This window comes from Sardina pilchardus, chromosome 1, assembly GCF_963854185.1.
Source record: "Sardina pilchardus chromosome 1, fSarPil1.1, whole genome shotgun sequence".
Classification (NCBI taxonomy): Eukaryota; Metazoa; Chordata; class Actinopteri; order Clupeiformes; family Clupeidae; genus Sardina; species Sardina pilchardus.
Genome location: NC_084994.1, coordinates 5,103,681 through 5,124,155, shown reverse-complemented (window position 1 = coordinate 5,124,155; position 20,475 = coordinate 5,103,681). Strand labels below are relative to the sequence as shown.

General features: G+C 42.3%; 1 protein-coding gene across 1 annotated transcript in view; it reads right to left on the bottom strand.

The window, feature by feature from the left end:
• The window catches only part of LOC134077585 (ribonuclease inhibitor-like), a 35,382-nt gene extending 15,691 nt beyond the window's left edge, over positions 1-19,691 (bottom strand). Inside the window, exons 1-4 of the mRNA XM_062533322.1 lie at positions 19,666-19,691; positions 18,863-19,033; positions 18,255-18,428; positions 17,542-17,712 (exon numbers count right to left, since the gene is read on the bottom strand). Of these exons, the coding sequence (XP_062389306.1) occupies positions 17,542-17,712; positions 18,255-18,428; positions 18,863-19,033; positions 19,666-19,691 (542 nt within the window). The remainder of the gene's footprint in view (positions 1-17,541; positions 17,713-18,254; positions 18,429-18,862; positions 19,034-19,665) is intronic.
• Positions 19,692-20,475: the final 784 nt, after the last annotated feature.

The window sequence follows — 20,475 nt, the reverse complement described above, 5'->3', positions numbered from 1 at the left end:
CTGATACACAACAAAGATGCCACACGATTTATGCAACCTTTGAGGGGGACCCCTGCATACTGGGAAAGAACTCTCAGAGACCTCTTTGCAATGCTTCGTCAGCTGGGTACCCCAACATTCTTCTGTACATTTAGTGCTGCTGAAATGAGATGGCCAGAGGTCATACAAACAATAAAGGCGCAGCAAAGACAGCATGTTGACTTTTCTGAGCTCGACTGGGCATCAAAATGCGAGATTTTACGTAGCAACCCTGTCACCACAATGCGTATGTTTGACAAGCGCGTTGATGCACTACTCAGACACCTAATCTTGTCACCAGCACAGCCCATCGGTGAGGTCATTGACTACTTTTATCGAGTGGAGTATCAAGCCAGAGGTTCACCGCATATACATATGTTGGTTTGGTGTAAGAATGCACCTGTATTTGAGGAGGACCCAGATGAGAAAGTCTGTGAATTTGCAGATAAGTACATATCTTGTCAGCTTCCTGACCCTGACAGAGATCCTGAACTTTTCAAAATTGTGACAGAGGTACAAACCCACAGCAAGCGACATTCCAAATCATGCAAAAAAGGCAAAAAACACTGTCGATTTGGATTTCCTAAGCAGCCTGTAGTGGAAACATTCATAACACGACCAATGCCAGCAGAGCACACGGAAGAGGCAGAGCATGAGTCAAGTCATTGTTGCATGTCTCCTGATGAAGCCAAACGGAAACTGAAGCCTGTATGGCAACTGCTTAATGACCCCACAACATTATTTGAAAGTGTTCAGCAGTTACTTGCGCAGTGTAACTTAAGCTATGATGATTACATAGACTGTGTGAACTCTCTAACAGCATCAAGCGTGTTAGTCATGAAACGTCAACCAAAGGACTGCTGGGTGAATGGCTATAACCCACACTTGTTAAGGGCATGGGACGCTAACATGGATATTCAATACATACTTAATCCTTACTCCTGTATAATGTATATCCTGTCCTATATCTCTAAGGCAGAACATGAGATGAGTGACTATCTGAAAAAGGTTGTGACTGAGACCACTCAGTCTGATATGTCATCTGATCGCGATGAAATGAAAGTAATTATGCAGGCATACTCCAAAAACAGAGAGGTGAGTGTGCAGGAGGCTGTGGCAAGAGTCTGCAGCTTGAAACTGAGGTCTTGTTCTCGAAGTGTCATATTTATACCCACTGATGACAATGCTTTGAAAATGAGCCTCCCTTTAAGGTCTTTGAATGACAGAGATGCAGACTCAGAGAACATTTGGATGTCTGGAATGCCAGAGAAATACAAGAACCGACCCAATGCTCCGGAGTTTGCAGCAATGTGCATGGCAGAGTTTGCCTCCACTTACAGAATGGTGTATGGGAGACAGAGAGAGAGCAACAGAGCTTTACCACTTCAAAATGAATTGGGATTTATTCAGAAGCGAACTCATGGCAAGCCTGCCATTATCAGATATGCCAGGTTTTCAGAGAAAAAATATCCAGAGAAATTCTACGGCACATTACTGAAACTTTACCTCCCATACCGTTCAGATTTGCAGTTGAAACCTGCAGGGTTCCCAACATATGAGTCATTTTACACATCTGCTTCTGTAAGGATTCCTGGAAAAGACTGTAGCGAGAGTGTTTTTTCTATTGTCAAAGAGAACAGGTCAAAATTTGAAATGAACAGTGATGCAATAGAGAAAGCAATTGAGAATCTGGAAGACAATGGACCCATGGAGGATGCATGGACAACACTTGCACCTGAGACAGAGCTTGCTCGGCTGGAGTGCATTTCAGAGCGTGAGGATATTAATCCAGAGGAACTGAATGAAAGAGATGAAATTCCTGAATATACCTCTAAAAAGACTAGCAGAGAAAGTAATGCACCAATGTTTCGGGCTCCCCAAATAGACCCTACTGTTGTCCGAAACATGTATAAGAATCTTAACCAAACACAGGCATCGGTATTTTATACAGTGCGCATGTGGTGTGTAAGACGTGTGTGTGGACAGGCTGCTGAACAGTTTTTTCACTTTGTCACTGGTGGTGCCGGAACTGGTAAATCACACCTTATCAAATGCATCTATTCAGAGGCATCAAAAATATTCCGTAAGTTACCCCGGATAGCAGAGGAAAGAGATGGCATGTCCGTACCCACTGTCCTTCTCACAGCATTTACTGGCACAGCAGCTTTTAACATATCTGGCAAGACACTGCATTCTGTCCTTAAACTGCCAAGAAGCCTGAAACCACCTTACAAGTGCCTTGGAAACTCCCTGGATGAAATGAGAGCAACCTTGTCCAATGTTGAGATCATAATCATTGATGAAGTGTCCATGATATCAAAACCACTCTTTGCATATGTCAATTGGAGGTTAGAAGAGATTAAAGGGAGCAAGAAAGATTTTGGTGGCGTAAGTGTGCTCGTCTTTGGAGATTTTTATCAGCTCCCAGCACTAGGTAAAGCGAAACCTCTTTGTGTATATGAGGATCATGTTGTCGACTTCTGGAAGGATCGTTTCCAAATGGTCACTCTCACGGAAATCATGCGGCAAAAAGATGATGTGGCATTTGCGGAGCTGCTTAACAGGATAAGAGTGAAACGCAAAGGTGAGGCATTAACTGAAGCAGACAGATCACTACTTTCCCAGGCTATATGTCGAGCTGAGGACTGTCCCAAAGATGTCCTGCATGTTTTTGCTACAAACAAAGAAGTAGCTGAACACAATGCAAACACCATCTCTACTCTGTATTCAGACACGGTCAATGTAGAGGCCCATGACTACAAAAAAGATCCTCAAACTGGTCGGATGGAAAGACAGAAAGCACCTTTTGAAGGAGGTAAAGGAGATTTGCCTGATAGACTACAAATTGCAGAGGGTGCCCGTGTGATGCTCACAAGAAACATAGATGTTGAAGATGGATTGGTGAATGGTTCGTTTGGAAAGATTGGCAAAATTGTTTATCAGGTCCTAAATGGACAAACAGAAGTGAAGATGATTGGTATTGAGCTAGACGATCCAAGTGCAGGCCAGGCACATCGCAACAAAGCAGGGGGAGCAGACAACATGGTGTATATAGAAAGAATAGAGGAGCATCTGAACAGAAAGGGTGTTGTTGTGAGGCAGATGCTGCCTCTGGTTCTGTGTTATGGAACTACGATACATAAATGTCAGGGGATGTCAAGAACTTCAGCCGTGGTCTCATTGCACCACATTTTTGAGCCAGGTATGGCATATGTGGGTCTGAGTAGAACGACCTCACTGCATGGACTCCACATAATTGATTTTGATGAAAACGAGATTTATTCTGATCCAAAAATATCATCCGCTTTGGAAGAAATGCAAAAAGCAGATTTTGGAAATGTCATGCCCCTTCTCCAACATCTCCCGTCAATCAGTTCATCGCCATCTCTAACACTGATTCACCATAACACAGAGGGACTGTCAGCTCATATTGATGATGTCAAGAAACACCATGAAATACACCTTGCAGACATATTATGTTTTACAGAAACCCACCTTTTTGGCACATTTGTCCCAGAAAATATCCAGTTGGAGAACTGCCACATGTATAAGCGCAACAGGCATGTGTCATACTCTACACTTTCTCATCTCGCACAGAAGAATGGTGGGGGAGTTGCTGTCTATGTGAGGAGCCATGTTAAAGCTCATCAAGTGCCATTCATACAAGGTGTGACTGACCTCGAGGTCCTGGTCTTGAAAGTTGTGGCCCCAATTCCTGTGCTAATTGCAGTAGTCTACAGACCACCAGATTACAATGCAAACCTATTTTTACCAAACCTCCTCCATCTGTTGGATGCTCTACATGTTATTGCTGATACCCCAGTTATTGTCTGTGGTGATTTTAATGAAGATATGTTGGCTTGTGGAAGGAAACCAATATATGAGTTGTTCCAATCAAAAGGTTTCACAAATCTCATTACCACCTCCACCACAGAAAGGAATACATTGCTGGACAATATATTTATTTCTAATCCCCTGCATTGTGTCCACTCAGGTGTCTTACAAACCTATTACAGCTACCACAATCCTGTATTTTGTATTCTAACTTAATTTACTGAATTAGTAGCCTAGTTGTTATACACCTTCTAGCCTTCAATTTAGAGATTTCAGATGAGCTATCCATGTGATTACGTGATTCGAAAATATCACTGCATGCAAATGGATTACACTATGACCAATGTTTACTAACTGATTCCGGACGTCGACACAATTGGATTGCAACAATTGGAGGCTACTCACCTATATCAGATACACCGATGTGGCGCAGCTCAGTTTTTTGGGCATATACTGTAGGTAATGAGCATCATTACTCGTTGCCACAGTCACTCGCTGAGCAAATTCAAATTCAGGTCTATGGTAAGCTACCTTGACCAGTTTTTGAGGGTTCAGAAGTTGGCTAAAACCGTGTTCATGTCAACCTACTCTGTGGAGCGAATTGCATGCAGATTTTGAGGGCTTCATCTAGACTATCATCAAGCAGAATTTTGTGAGAAATGTCAAAAAGGCCTATTCAGTAAGTTAATAAAGATAGAAAGTTACTCCAAAAGCACCTTTGCTGGTATCACAATTAACCTACCAACCAGCTAGCAGTCAGCTCTATAGCCCCACCAACACTCTACCCAGCAGATTGCATCCCCTCGTGTAATTCCTCGGGAATTGCATTTCTAGTTACAGTATAGGCCCACTGAAAGGACCTCATAATAACTTGCAGTAAAAAAAAAAACAATACATTTTGTGAATTGTAAGAACTAAAAAGTGATTACTTATTAGTAAATAACTAGTCAACCTCATTAACTTTAAGAACAGGACATCTTCTGAACGATATTAACTATTTACATTGAATTCCCATTTAATTCAAATGAATGCAAACAATATGAACTATTCCAAAACCAAACACAGGGAATATTCTTGGACAATTTTCCTTTGAATGAAACTCTACTTAGTTTTCACTCACTCATCTCCCTCACTTTCCTCACTATTACTCACATCATTTTTAAAAATGTCTTGGTTTTGACAGTCTACGCAAGTGCAGGCTTTCACACTTGCTCATATATGGCAGCCACATTTGACAAAGGCCAAGAGCACTTCAGGTGCTGAGTCATTTAAGCAGCAAACTGGTAAGAACCAATCTCCCTCCAGATACCACCCATGATCAACTGGGGAAGGCAGCTCAAGTTTTGCTTTAGTGCTGGACTTCCATACGTCAAATAGTTTGTAAATATGAGGAAGAAATGCAGCTGGTGATGGTAGTCTTTTCACCTTCTTTTCCTTTTTAAAACAGCTCCCAGCAGAGGTCTTTCAAAGAAGAAGCTTGCTTTGCTGAAGTTCCATATGCCATGCACACAAATTTCTCCAGAGACTTAAGCACTTCTCCCGACAGGGAATCTAAGGTTGAACCCTGTCAATAATGGGGTCTCCCTCTTCAAGGTGCAGCTTTGTCCATTTTGTTGGCTTATCCCAACAAATTTGCCTCCCCAATCTGCTCCTGTGAGGGCATGAAATTCTCTTTTTGGTGTAGATTTGTCCAAATCTACACCAACAGAAGGCAGAAAGCATTCACCATCGCCAGCTGCATTTCTTCCTCATATTTACACACTATTTGACCTAAGTATGGAAGTCTTAGCCTAGTAGTAAACCAGACCCTGGAATCTTTCAGATTAAGGGTCTGGCCGTGAATAATGAAAATGGTCCAACTTGAGTGGCGGCACCAAGCATGCATTTGAAAATTTGGCGGCACCAATCATGCATTTGAAAAAATCTCACTGCACACATTTGGACACTACGACCAATGTTTACTCTGACTGATATGGACTCTTCGACGCAATTGGATAACACTACGACAAAAAATGAAAGTTGTACCGCTGTCGTCATCAGTTTATCTCGCCCACACCTTTTTGGAGAGAACGTAACGTGCATCATTGCTCGTGGCCAGAGTATCTTGCGGACACAATTCAAATTCCTGGATTTCCAGGGAATGGAAGTCCAGCACTAAAGAAAAACTTGAGGTGCCTTCCCTAGGTGATCATGGGTGGTATCCGGAGGGAGATGCTCTCGGCCTTTGTGAAATGTGGCTGCCATAAGAGCAAGAGTGAAAAAAATATTGTTCTTGTACTTGAAAAGGACATTCATGCACCCCAGCATGCACTTGCATATTGTCAAAACCAAGAGATTTTTTAAAAAAGATGTGAGTGATTGTGAGGAAAGTGAGGGAGATGAGTGAGTGAAAACTCAGTGGAGTTTCATTTAAAGGAAAATTGTCCAAGAATATTCCCTGTGTTTGGTTTTGAAATAGTTCATATTGTTTGCATTAATTTGTATTAAATTGGATTTCAATGTTAAAGGAGTCCTAGAATTCAAAACCACATTCACCTTGTTCCTGTTGAATTTAGGCTGCGAGCAGTGTCCAAAGGACAACACCAAAGACTTTACCGCGTCCCCCGCCTGCTTTCGTATGCAAATTGGGAAATAGAAACAGCCGTGTTGAAATGCTCCAATCTGAACCGAGCTCAGATAACACGTAATAGGCACCCATCCCCCTTAAGATACACCCCCTCTCATTTGCATACCTTCGATTAATAATTCTTGTTAAACTGCTCTTACGATGCTAGTATCTAGATATGTGGTCTATGGCAGAGACGTTGTAATGCTAGCGTTATTACAGCTAACTTTGGAGAGTTACTATACTAAGAAATGTACTGATAAAACTTACCAATCTAACACATTCATTCTGTTGGGGAATCTGCTGCACTTCATCTTCGTCAGAACCTTCTTCTGACTCGGTTTATACATGTACGGCTGTATTCCTTATTTAAATCCATTGTTGATAGCTTTATCAAAGACTTTGGCTTTATTTACCAGCAGTAAACGTAGTTTCACTTTGCTCTAGCTTCAGACCGGTGGATTGAGCCAATCAACTTTCAGGACATATCGGCCAATAGACCAATCAGCGCGCATCTCATTTGAAAATTCATGAACTTGCAGAGTGGGCGGGAAAAACAAACTGTTTCATTGCAAGGCTTATTTATGACATTGTATTAGGCGATCTAGCAGTGCTCCTGGGGCGTTTTCAGCCCCACAAATTTACATATGACATTATTTAGGCTCAAAGATCAATTTGTAATGGTCAAAAAATGCGTTCTATGACTCCTTTAAATAGTTAATATTGTTCAGAAGATGTCCTGTTTTTAAAGTTAATGAAGTTGACTAGTTAAGTACTGATCACTTTTTAGTTCTTACAGTTCACAAAATGTATTGTTTTGTGTACTGCAAAGTTATTATGAGGTCCATTCAGTGGCCTATACTTAAGCATTATCGCACGAGTGGGAGTGGTGTTGTTGGGCAATATCGCCACGGCTGTGGTTCGCCGCAGGCACGAAGCCGAAGGCTGAGTGCCGTAGGTAACTACAGCCGTGGCGATATTGGCCAACAACACCACGACCACGAGTGCGATAATGCTTTTATACAACAGTTCCATTGCCAACAAAAAAAAGTTACCCGAGTGCATTTTTAGGAAGGATAATTATTATTTGCCATCGTTTTATTTAGCCCAGTTCCTCCGCTATGCGAAGTAGGCCTAGCTCAGAACGCTTGTGGTTGCTATGCAACTGCTAAGTCAAAGAATATGGAATGCCGTCTCTGGTTATCAAAGCGAAGAATCAACCGTCGCGGAGTGATTATTAGCTGTGAAGAGTCAACCGTGGTGATATCGGTTAATATCACCACTGATAGAACGCGTCTCGTCCAATCAGATATTGCTAAATCGTTCGACCGGACCTAACTGTTGTATAATGTAATTTAAGAATCGCCTAAATGATAATGTCATAAAAATGTGAAAATGAAGAGTTAAAATTTGAAGACAAAGAGGAATGTCTATTTCTATCCCTGTTCAACCAATTTCAGTAAAAAAATACATTTTACTTCCAAATCCAGCATGGTTTAGGTCCTTATAATGGCCCTATACTGTAAATTAAGCTCCGCCTAAATGATGATGTCCTGAAAATGTGAAAATGGAGGGTAGAAATTTGAAGACAAAGTGGAATGTCTATTTCTATCCCTATTCTATCAATTTAAGCAAAAAAAATCAATTTTAACATCCAAATCCAGCGAGAATACACAAGACACTGTACTAAGGGGTGCCAATAATTATGGAGGGCGCTGTATATACCGTATATCCTTAAATTATGGCCAGATTATTTTATTTGCTTAGGCTGCACAAAGCAGAGGGCTTTACTTGGGGCACACTTGCACTCGAGACAGGTTTGGGATTTTATTCATTTTTGGACAGTTTGCTTATATTGCTAAATGTTGGGACTGATGACCACCACTGAAAGCTGGGGGGTAGGCTATTTGATGGATCACGATTAAGTTTCATGTAGTTGAAAAGAGTGTCAGTATTTCCACCTGCTGTTTATTACGAGACAGAGCGCCGCTTTCATTCATTCATTGAATGTAGGCTACGCTGTGCTGGAAACCTTATTCAGTAGCCAAGTAGCCTAAATTCAGTTGTAACCCAGGCTTTATTGCCTGGCCTTTCTAAAACTGTTTTTTCTAAAAGTAATGAATATATTATTATATTCATAAAAGTAATTAATATGTTATTATATTATTAAAACTTAATGAATATGTTAATCTAGTATGGTTAATGATATGTATTGTTGCCAAAATAGGTCAAGAGGTCAAGTGTTTTGATATGTTCCTTTTATGTATTTATGTAGCTCCTGCCCCTTTAAGGTTTACGGGCAGCAAAGGTTGCCATGGCAATTAAAGTCAGTTTTGTGGCTGCACCCACTGTTTTGCTGTGAGGTAGATTAGCGTTTTTTCTCGAAAGACAAAGTTGGAGAAATAGTTTGACGTTGGAGTTTTGATGTAATCAAAAGAACATAGTAGAGTTTAGTTTTCCTCTCTTTCCTTTCTGACGGATTGGAGACGGAGTTAGACGTTAATAATTAATAGTAATAGTTAATAGTTGTATTATTATATATATTCCTGTATTTAGTATTGGCTCGTTTGCCTGTCTGGATAGCTAGAAAGCTGACTCCGGGCTAGTTTCTTCACCCGGTCAAGGACATTCACACTGAAACTACAACAACTGGACTGTTGACTAATCCACCTCTCAGCGTCGGACCGTTTGCCTTTTCCAACCGGTGCATCGGGACACGGGATGCTGTAAGCTTCAGGACGAGACCGGACCGTTTCGTTTACGAACGATACCTGGGGAAGCTAACAGCACGGTAAGCTGCAACTAGCCTGTTGAGGCGAAGGGGCTATTTTCAGCCACACCGCTCGCGAGCCGCGACCAGGCCTGCATCTCTGTGTTGTCCGTCAGAGTGTGTGTGTGAACGTGTGTGTGGGGCCCATGGTTTTACTTAGGTATAATTTAGTTCCCAGTGTTAATCTGGGTACTAACTCAACAGTATTTTGAGTGTATTTCATTGTCGTATTGACCGTGATTGTCATATTTGTCTGACCGCCATCCTGTAATTACTGGAATTACTATTCCATCTGTACATAATCTTTTCTTCATCTTAATCAAATCAATAATACTTTTATTTAACTTACAACGTGGTCTGATTCGCTCATTTACATCGAACCATGTGACACCCCATTAGGCTGATCTCTGTCCCCCTCATTCCCTGTAAACCGGCGCCTGAGGGTTGGGGTGCTAGACAGTTATTTTTTAGGTATGGATGATTTAGTAAAAAGTAAGTAAGTAAGTAAAATTTATTTATAAAGCACATTTACACACAGCATAAGCTGACCAAAGTGCTGTACAGTGACTACAAAGACTAAAAAGGACACAAAATAATACAAAGTAATACAAAGAACATTTGCTAAAACATAGACAGTGAAATAATAACATTCAAGACAGGACAGGGCACACAGCACAGAACATACTGTATAAAGAAGAAACAGAAGTGCAGGATTAGGGGACAGGAAAGGCCAGGGAGTACATGTGGGTTTTTAGCCTGGATTTGAAGGCAGAGATGGAGGGGGCGGATCTAATATCCAGGGGGAGCTGGTTCCACAGACGTGGGGCAGCAACAGCAAAGGCTCTGTCGCCCCGCTGTTTGAGCCGTGAGCGCGGCACATGTAGGAGCCCTTTATTGGTGGATCGAAGGGACCTTTGGGTAGAATGGAGCTGTACAAGGTTGGTGATGTACGCTGGGGCCAGCCCATTTAGTGCCTTAAAAACAAATAATACAACTTTAAACTGGACCCTAAAAAGAACTGGGAGCCAGTGCAGGGAGGCTAAAATGGGCGTGATGTGCTCACGTCTCCTGGTGCCAGTTAGGAGGCGTGCAGCTGAATTTTGGACCAACTGCAGGCGTCTGAGTGAGGATTGGGGGGACACCAAGGTAAAGGGAGTTGCAATAATCCAGCCGTGTTGTTATAAAGGCGTGGATAACTTTCTCAAGGTCTTTGTGAGATAGGAATGATTTGAGGCGGGAGATCATTCTGAGCTGGTAAAAACTATTTTTGACAACAGTGCTGATCTGTTTGTCAAGGCAAAGTTCAGAATCAAGGATGACCCCCAGGTTCCTAGCATGCGTTTTAACAGATGGGGTGAGATGACCAAGGTTTTGCTCTACAGTGCATCTTGCCTTGGGAGGACCAAAAAAGATGATTTCAGTCTTATCACTATTCAGCTGGAGGAAGTTGTTGGCCATCCAACTTTTGATGTCTTCAAGACAGACCAATAGTGATTGTATGGAGTCCCTAGATTTTAGAGGCAAGTACAGCTGAGAGTCATCCGTATAAAGGTGAAAAGAGATGTTATGCTTTCTTATGATGTCACCCAGCGGGAGCATGTACAGGCTGAAGAGCATAGGACCCCATACGAGACAGGAGCAGATGAGGAGGAGAACTGACCAATGGACACAGAAAATGTCCTATGTGTGAGATAGGAACGGAACCAACGTAGTGCAGATTCCCTAATGCCCACCAGCTGATCAAGGCGGGTGAGGAGGATGTTGTGATCAACTGTGTCAAAAGCGGCACTAAGATCCAGTAATATCAGGATAGCATTATCACCTGAATCTAGTGTGAGAAGCAGGTCATTGGTTACCTTAAGCAGGGCTGTTTCAGTGCTGTGCAGGGGTCTGAATCCTGACTGGAAAGGTTCTAGTATGTTGTGGGTGGCCAGGAAGGGAGTCAGCTGTGACAGGACAGTTTTTTCCAGAACTTTAGAAATAAAGGGAAGCTTAGAGATGGGACGATCATTTTTTAGGCATTTGGCATCAAGGTTGTGTTTTTTAAGCAAGGGTTGGACAACCGCATGCTTAAAAATGCAGGGACAGTGCCAGAGGCAAGGCATGAGTTTAAAATGATCTGAATGGAGGAGCAAACTGTATCAAAGACATCCTTCATGATAGAGGAGGGTATAGCATCATGAGGTGATGTAGTTGGTTTCATGTGGTATACTAAAGGCCTATTCGGACGGGATTAGTTTTATGGGGGGACGTACAGTAATGCAGGTTTATCATATGACCTCTGTAATATAAATGTCCAATTCGGACGGGACTAGACATCTCTGTCATTTTACTTGACATGGGAGGAGTAACTACGTTTACGTTCTGCCGTCACATCTTCGTCGCTGTGCACGTGATACTTTGCGTCAGGTACGTGCGGCATTTTCAGATTTGAAAGACTACAAGTTGGTTAAACTAGCAAACGTTAGCTTTATGTTATGCCATAAGTAGTTTGAAATGGCTAACAATATCAAGCTAATAGGCAAACTAGCTAACGTCCTATTAGGAGCTACACAGCATGTCATGTTTTCATTCAGACTATGGTGGAATTGTTTTCCAATCAGGATGTGACGAAATATTACAGACATCTTTACAGAGGGTCGCGTTCGCACGGGATTAATATTACCTAAGGTAATTTCTCCGGACCGTTTTACGGAAGGTAAAAGTGTCTGTAAATGTCACCGACATACTCCGTTATGTTTACTGACATGGCGCGTCCGGACGGGACTACATTACCTGGTAATTATTACTTTACCTGATGTCACCCCATAAAACTAATCCCGTCCGAATAGGCCTTAAGTCCCTCAGCTCAGTGAAGGAGATCGGTTGAAACTGGCTGAAAATAGCTGCTACACCTGAGCAATCAGTTGGAGTATCAGGAGAGGAGTGGGTAAATAATGACCTAATGTTCTCAATTTTGTTAGTGAAAAACTTTAAAAATTTCTCACAGGTGTCAATAGATACATCAGCAACTGGAACTGGAGTTTAAAGTACTAAATAAAATATTGGGTCAAAGGAGACAGTGAGTTGGTCCTTTTTCCATCTCCTTTCAGCTTTACGTCATGCCTGTCTGAGAGAGCGTGTGGCTTCATCTAACCAAAAGTGAGATTTTAGTTTGGGGCGAGTGTACGTGAGAGGAGCTACAGAGTTAAGCATAGAAGAGCAAGAGGAGTGGAAAAGGGTGACTAGTTCATCAGGGCTAGAGGAGGATGAAGCTGCTGTTGCAATGGAAGAAGCAACAGTTTCACTCAGAAAGCTATCAGAAAACTGAGTTGCAGTCAGAGAGTTTATATGGCGGGAGTAACGGCCCTGAGCTGTAGCAGTTTGCAGAGGACTGGAGAGGGTGATGTCAAACATAATAGGCTTATGATCTGAAAATGTAGCGTCCTCAATCACAATATTTCCGACAGTTAAACCATAAGACAAAATGAGGTCAAGTGTATGTCCCAGTTTATGAGTAGCTTTATTTATGTGTTGCGTGAAGCCAAGTGCGTCAATTACACCACGAAAAACGCTAACCAAAGGTTTGTCTGGACAGCAGATGTGGATATTAAAATCGCCAAGTATGAGAAGACGATCATATAATGGCACAAGATTGGAGAGAAAGTCAGAGAATTCGGTGATAGTCTTTGTCAGGCTTAGGGGGCCTATAGATCAGTGCGCAGACCAGTGGGGATCTAACAGATTCCACAATTACGCATTGCTGTTCGAAGGTGGAGAAACTCCCTGCAGAAAGTGTCCGTAGTTTAAAGTTATTTCTAAAAACAAGAGCCACACCGCCTTCTCTTCCAACGCACCTCGGCGTGCTAATGAACGAACAGTTAGTTGGGCAAAGTTCACCGAAAACAGAAGACTGGCCAGCTCCAGCACCGATCCATGTTTCGGTTAAAAACAGGAAATCCAAGTTGTGGCGAGTGAAAAAGTCATTTAAAATGAAAGTCTTGTTAGACACAGACCTGCTGTTGATCAAGGCCACTTTTTCACTGGAGTGAACCGCAGCCTGGGGGCATCGGGAGTATTCCAAAGGGCGAATGTTCAGGGAATTCACCCCGCCGGTACGGACACGCAGTCTCGGTCGAGCAGGGCTGACAGGCGTTTGGGGCCGATGGTGGATGATGGATACATGGCAGGAGTACCTCCGATCCCACGAGCGTCGAGCCAGGTAAAGATCTCTCCGACCTAGATGGGCTGCGGAGAGCTGACAGGGCCCGGGTTGAGCGGGTGAAACATTCGCGCCTCGCCTGATCTTCACCCGGATGCCTCCGCGTTTGCCTCGGCGCCTCCAACGTTTCCTCCGGGGGATGCAACAAGGTAGACGAATGACACACTCAGCAGTAGGGTAGATAAGTGGAGGGTGGCACCTATGAAATGGAGCAGGAGACCCACTGGTATGGATCGTCAGTGCGTTTCTTAGATGCAGCAAAGTCTGGTGATCATAGGTCCATATAGCTCCAGCAGAGCAGCTCCAGCATAGCAGGAGTGCCGACACAAACAAACATAGTGCACACCGGACAGGTAGGAGTTGACGGAGCTGACGGCAAGCCAACAAACACACTAGCGCCATCTTGCTCACGTCACAGTGATTTAGAAGTCCTCATACATCCCTTCATATCATCATTTAGCCTACTTTTAATTAAAATTGTAGGCCTCCAATTGTTTTTAGATGTTGTATAGCCTCCTGCTTCAGCCTCAGAACAGGGTGGCAAGCGAGTGTGTTGTGTTGGAAACCCATGGTATACAACAACTTTTAACTGACAACAATATCAAACCAACTAAGCAACAATGTAAAATATTAAGAAGAGCTCTTATTTATTTGAGCCGAGAGGGCTCACGGCAATATTTTTTGGGGAAGGACGAAAACGTGCGCTCAACTTTGCAAAATCGAGCTCTCGTTTTACTAAATCGTGCACTCGTTTGAGTAGAGCGTGCTCTCGTTTCATTACATCGTGCGCCCGTTTTCCTTAAACATGTGCTCACAGTACTACATCGTGGTCTCGCTAATCTAAAATGTGCACTCGTTTTAGTTTTTCTTAAAACGGGCGCACGATTAGATACAAATGTGAGCATGATTTGTATAAAACGTGCATTCATTTTCATTAAATCATGCCCTCGTTTTTATAAAATCGAGCCCTCGAATTACAAAATCGTGCTCTCATTTTAATAGGCTAATCGAGCTCTAATTAAAACAAATCGAGAGCTCGTTCTTTAAAAAACGTGCCCATGGTTTATAGCTTATAACGTGGTAAGTTAGAACATGATGAGCACTATCCAATTTGCTGTTACAGTTGTGACAAGTAGGCCTTGGGTCAGTTTGAGGCATTGTGAAAGACATGGATCTACTAAGGGTTTACCATGGGTTATGTATGTCACACAAAGAAATACTGGCAACTTTAGTAACTCAGCATGGTTGTAAGTGCAAGTATACGTTGCGAACAAGCGGTCTTCGCTGCCGTGGCTATGATGACTTAGGTCCCGTTATTTTTTTATATTTTATTTTAGGCCAACTCCAACGTCCCGGGAAGTTTCATAGGTATCATTGGATGCACAAAAATGTCTAGAGAATGGCTTGCGGGTGACAAAAGAGCTGTGCGCATCATTCTTAGTGAACTCGACCCTGAAGTCAAGAGAGCTGTCAATCAGGCTCCCCAAAAATCTCCAGAATGTTAGCTTTATTTTGACACCAATATTATGCTTCTACTCAAAGGGGTTCTTGTGTAAGAGTTTTATTGTCAGTAGCCTATGCACCATTAAATCTTCGAATTATTTCAGCCTGCATGTCTCTTTAAATCTTTTAATGAATGTTACGAGGACTTTACTAGGGTTTATAAAGTAAAGTCGCATATCACTGAAATCGTCTACCCCTTGGCTTCAACATTATCCGGTTTTCAATAACGAGGCATGTGGCTGACTAGTGCTGTCGTCATTCAAAGCTAGGGAGCCTGATTGACAGCTCTCTTGCCCAATCTCCTCTGGTTTTGAATATCTCGTCGCAGAAAGACATGTGGGGCAAAGCCATCGTTCTGATGTGTGGTAGCTACCACGGTAACTAGGGGAATTCACAAAAATTACCATATATGGTATATGACGGTATCTAGAACGGTGACAGAGTTACAAGCTGTTTTACTTCCTGATTTCTGATGATTTGTTTCGAACTTGTTGCTTTTGTATGAGTTGGATTATACACCAAACATATTATGAATAAACACAACGTGGATATTCCATTACTGTGGGTTCTTATGGACATGTGAAGACCCAGCATGCTATTTTCTGCGGGCTGTAGGCCTGTACGTGTCCCAGCGACGATTCATGTGGCCCGAAGGTATTCCGTGTTGTCTCTTAATTGTGTTGTGTTGTCTCTTTTTGTGTTGTGTTGTGTGATTTGCCGTTGTGTTGTGCACTTCGGGGCCGAGGTTTCTCTAATTGTGTTGTGTTGTCTTATTTGTGTTGTGTTGTCTCTTTTTGTGTTGTGTTGTGTGATTTGCCGTTGTGTTTTCTCTTTTTGTGTTGTGTTGTCTCTTTTTGTGTTGTGTTGTCTCTTTTTGTGTTGTGTTGTGTGATTTGCCGTTGTGTTGTGCACTTCGGGGCCGTGTTTTCTCTTTGTGTTGTGTTGTCTCTTTTTGTGTTGTGTTTTCTCTTTTTGTGTTGTGTTGTCTTATTTGTGTTGTGTTGTCTTATTTGTATTGTGTTTTGCACTTCAGGGCCACCGTACAAAGCACACCGTTCGCTGCATAGAAAAACTCAGTATTAGCGCTTTCTTTGTACATCCAGCCCTGAGTTTGGACCTTTGCTAGTGTAGCAGGACTAGGTCCATGCCCCTTTTAATTAACGTGGCAGTGCCCTTCTGAGTGGCTCTGGGCAATTGAAGGTGAGCCAATCAGTACGTGGGAGCGGCTTTTTAAAGTTTTAGCTTTTGTTTTGAAGGCTGACGTCCTAGCTACATTTGTTAGCCTGACGCAGCCTTCACCGTTCCCCGTATTGGCTTCTCCTCTGGCCGGTTCCGTGTGTCCGCCGACTTCTCGGTAGGTGATTGTGGTATTGTGTTCATAGTTGGCTACGTTTGTATCATTCGGTGGGCTAACTCAAACATTGGGGTTTTAGGAGTGCAGCTAGTCGCCGAGCACGGGCCTTATGACTGACCACATCTGAGCGGTAGGTCACGTAACTGTTTTTAAACTAATATGTAAACTTGCGTGGGTTTAATTGTATGTTCTTTGTGTAGCAGATGTCGGGCGTAACAGGGAGCGGTAACATCAAGGCGTCTTGGTCCCAGTTCCGACGAACGCTGCTGTTTTGTCTTGTTTTGTGTTTGTGTTCTATTTCATTCTGATTGTTAAATTGGCTGTGTTTGGCCACCTCAAACCTGATTAACTGAAGTGACGACAGGTGTTGATTAACTGAAGTGACGACAGGTGTGTGCTGTTTACTTACCGAGTGACTACGAATTCAGTTCAGTTACGGAGGCTATTCCAGCTCGTTTCACTGCGTGTCGTGATTGTCACCCTTTCCTGTGTGTAGTGATTGTGATTTACACTGTTTGCTGTGACAACTGAGTGCTGTGCATTGACGTGCTTTATTCACGAGTGTCTCATTCCCTGAATAGTCACCTCTACTGACTTTAGCGAACTCACTCTGGAGAGTAGGCCTACTACTGCTGTTAGCGAACCCACACTGGAGAGTATTACTGACTTGAGCGAACCCACACTGGAGAGAACTCATTCATGTTTTTAATGTAAATAAATAAGAGTTTATTTTTGGAACACATGCCTCTCTGGTTTTCTGTGACCCCGAACCTGTGTTGCCTGGTAGTTTGTAATACCTTAATTCAGTTTTAAATCATTCATATTCTGAGGGGAAGGGCCTCAGGTGGCGTAGTCGACATGTGTCAATATAGCAAACCATCCACTTTGCCACACTAGCTTCGTCAAACTTTGCAAACTCAGCTGTGTGATGTTGATACAAGTATGTACGAGGGTATTTGACCGGCAATAAGCATGTCTCCGAATGACTGGCTGGTCACCGGTTATGGGTGATCACGTGAAAATCTTCAGATTCCGGTCACCAGCTGACCAGTAGGTGCATCTCTAATAAGTGTCACTTTGAGTCACACTATCAACCACAATCCTACTGTACTCAATTTCCTGTGAATATGTCATCAGAAAAATTGGAATTGGTGTGTACAGCTCTTAAAACACATGTAAAACACTAATCAAACCATATTGTGCTAAGCTAGTCATAATAATAATCCTTTACAAAGACATGTCTGACTAACACCAACCTTAAGGTCTGCAGTTTGCAGTGGGGACTAGACAGTCCCTTAGAGAGAAGCTGAACTCCAGAATCTCCCAGGTCATTGTGACTCAGGTCCAGCTCTATCATGCAGTTTGGTGACTGTAGAACAGCAGCCACAATTCCAAAGGACTTCTCTGAGAGTTTGCATTCAGCAAGTCTGTATAAGAACATGAGAAAGATAAAATATTACAGAGATGGATAAATGCTATACAAGTGAAATGCACATACAATTATATCAGTGTAAACAGTGTAGTTGATGCTGCATTTAGATTGGCTGATTAATGTTTGATTCATGACTCATTTGTTACCTGTAGTGAGAACTAGTCCTTCTGCAGTAACAGTAACAGGTCACATACTGTAGTCTACTTGTTAAACGCTAGAATTACATTAGATATGATCCTGGGTTTCACACTTTCAAATGCACTCTTGGTCTGTGTTCTGACTATACAGTAGGAAAAGTATTTCTTATACAGAAGCAGAGTTTTTTTTGCTGATGTCTGTCAATCAAATGTTCTGTTCTGTGTGTAGATGATACAGTAGGAGTTACAGTAGGCTACTGAATGCTATTTCATGTATCCTCCATCCACTTCTGTGAATGTAACAATCAGTCAATCAATAAACCAATCAATCAACCAATCAATCAATCAGTCAATCAATTCAGACTACAACTTGATGTTTCTGGTTCTCTAGAGTACATACTGAAGTGCTTCAGCTTTGCGATGAGGATCCTCCAGTGTAGCAGATAACAGTTTCTGTGCTGATTTTCCAGGATGATTGTTGTTCACATCCAGCTCTTTCACACAGGAGGGGTTTAACATCAGAGCCAGAGCCAGACAAACATAACCTTCATTTGAAATATCACAATTACTGAGCCTGAGAGAGAGAGAGAGAGAGAGAGAGAGAAAGTTTTAATTGTCACTGTAAAAATTGTTATGCTGTTTCAGAATCAGAAAAACTTTATTGTCTGACATGTCAGAAAATTGTCTATACAACACACACAAACACACATACACACACACACACACACACACACACACACACACACACACAATATAGGACTGGGGTTTTGCAATTTGGGCGGACTGTTGTAACGACTTGTAGGGTAGGCTTAAATTAAAATGTTACATGTGTAACCTGGAAGATAACTAGGGTGTGTGTTCCCCTGTGTGTTCAAGCTAACATTCTGATCACTGCTTCATCACCTCAGTTTTGTCTGCTTGTCGTTCTACTTGTGACATCAACAGAACCCTGTGAGATCCAAACCATCATAAGAATCCTTTACAAAGACATGTCTGACTAACACCAACCTTAATGTCTGCAGTTTGCAGCAGGGACTAGACAGTCCCTTAGAGAGAAGATGGACTCCAGAATCTCCCAGGTCATTGTGACTCAGGTCCAGCTCTATCAGGGAGTTTGGTGACTGTAGAACAGCAGCCACAATTCCACAGGACTTCTCTGAGAGTTTGCATTCAGCAAGTCTGCATAGCAACATGAGAAAGATAAAATATTACAGAGATGGATAAATGGGATACAAGGTGCCCTGATAAATCAGCACCATCAAGAGATCTTTCTCAGGTCATTCCCATGCTAAATCACACACACACACACACACACACACAGACACACACACCTGAAAGGTTGGTAATGTTATGAGAGGACATTATTGTATACATTCATCTAAGCAATTTAATAACATAAGTGTCACTTTGTGGCACACTATCAACCACAATCCTACTATGTTCAATTTCGTGTTAATATTTCATCTGAAAAATTGGACTTGGGGAGTACAAGCCTAAAGACACATATAAAACACCAACCAAACCGTAATGTGCTATACTATTCATAATAATAATCCTTTACAAAGACATGTCTGACTAACACCAACCTTAAGGTCTGCTGTTTGCATTGGGGACTAGACAGTCCCTTAGAGAGAAGATGGACTCCAGAATCTCCCAGGTAATTGTGACTCAGGTCCAGCTCTATCAGGGAGTTTGGTGACTGTAGAACAGCAGCTACAATTTCACAGGACTTCTCTGAGAGTTTGCATTCAGCAAGTCTGCATAGCAACATGAGAAAGATAAAATATTACAGAGATGGATAAATGGGATACAAGGTGCCCTGATAAATCAGCACCATCAAGAGATCTTTCTCAGGTCATTCCCATGCTAAATCACACACACACACACAGACACACACAGACACACACACCTGAAAGGTTGGTAATGTTATGAGAGGACATTATTGTATACATTCATTTAAGCAATTTAATAACATAAGTGTCACTTTGTGGCACACTATCAACCACAATCCTACTATGTTCAATTTCGTGTTAATATTTCATCTGAAAAATTGGACTTGGGGAGTACAAGCCTAAAGACACATATAAAACACCAACCAAACCGTAATGTGCTATACTATTCATAATAATAATCCTTTACAAAGACATGTCTGACTAACACCAACCTTAAGGTCTGCTGTTTGCATTGGGGACTAGACAGTCCCTTAGAGAGAAGATGGACTCCAGAATCTCCCAGGTCATTGTGACTCAGGTCCAGCTCTATCAGGGAGTTTGGTGACTGTAGAACAGCAGCCACAATTCCACAGGACTTCTCTGAGAGTTTGCATTCAGCAAGTCTGCATAGCAACATGAGAAAGATAAAATATTACAGAGATGGATAAATGGGATACAAGGTGCCCTGATAAATCAGCACCATCAAGAGATCTTTCTCAGGTCATTCCCATGCTAAATCACACACACACACACACACACACACACACACACACACACACACACACACACACACACACACACACACACACACACACACACACACACCTGAAAGGTTGGTAATGTTATGAGAGGACATTATTGTATACATTCATTTAAGCAATTTAATAACATAAGTGTCACTTTGTGGCA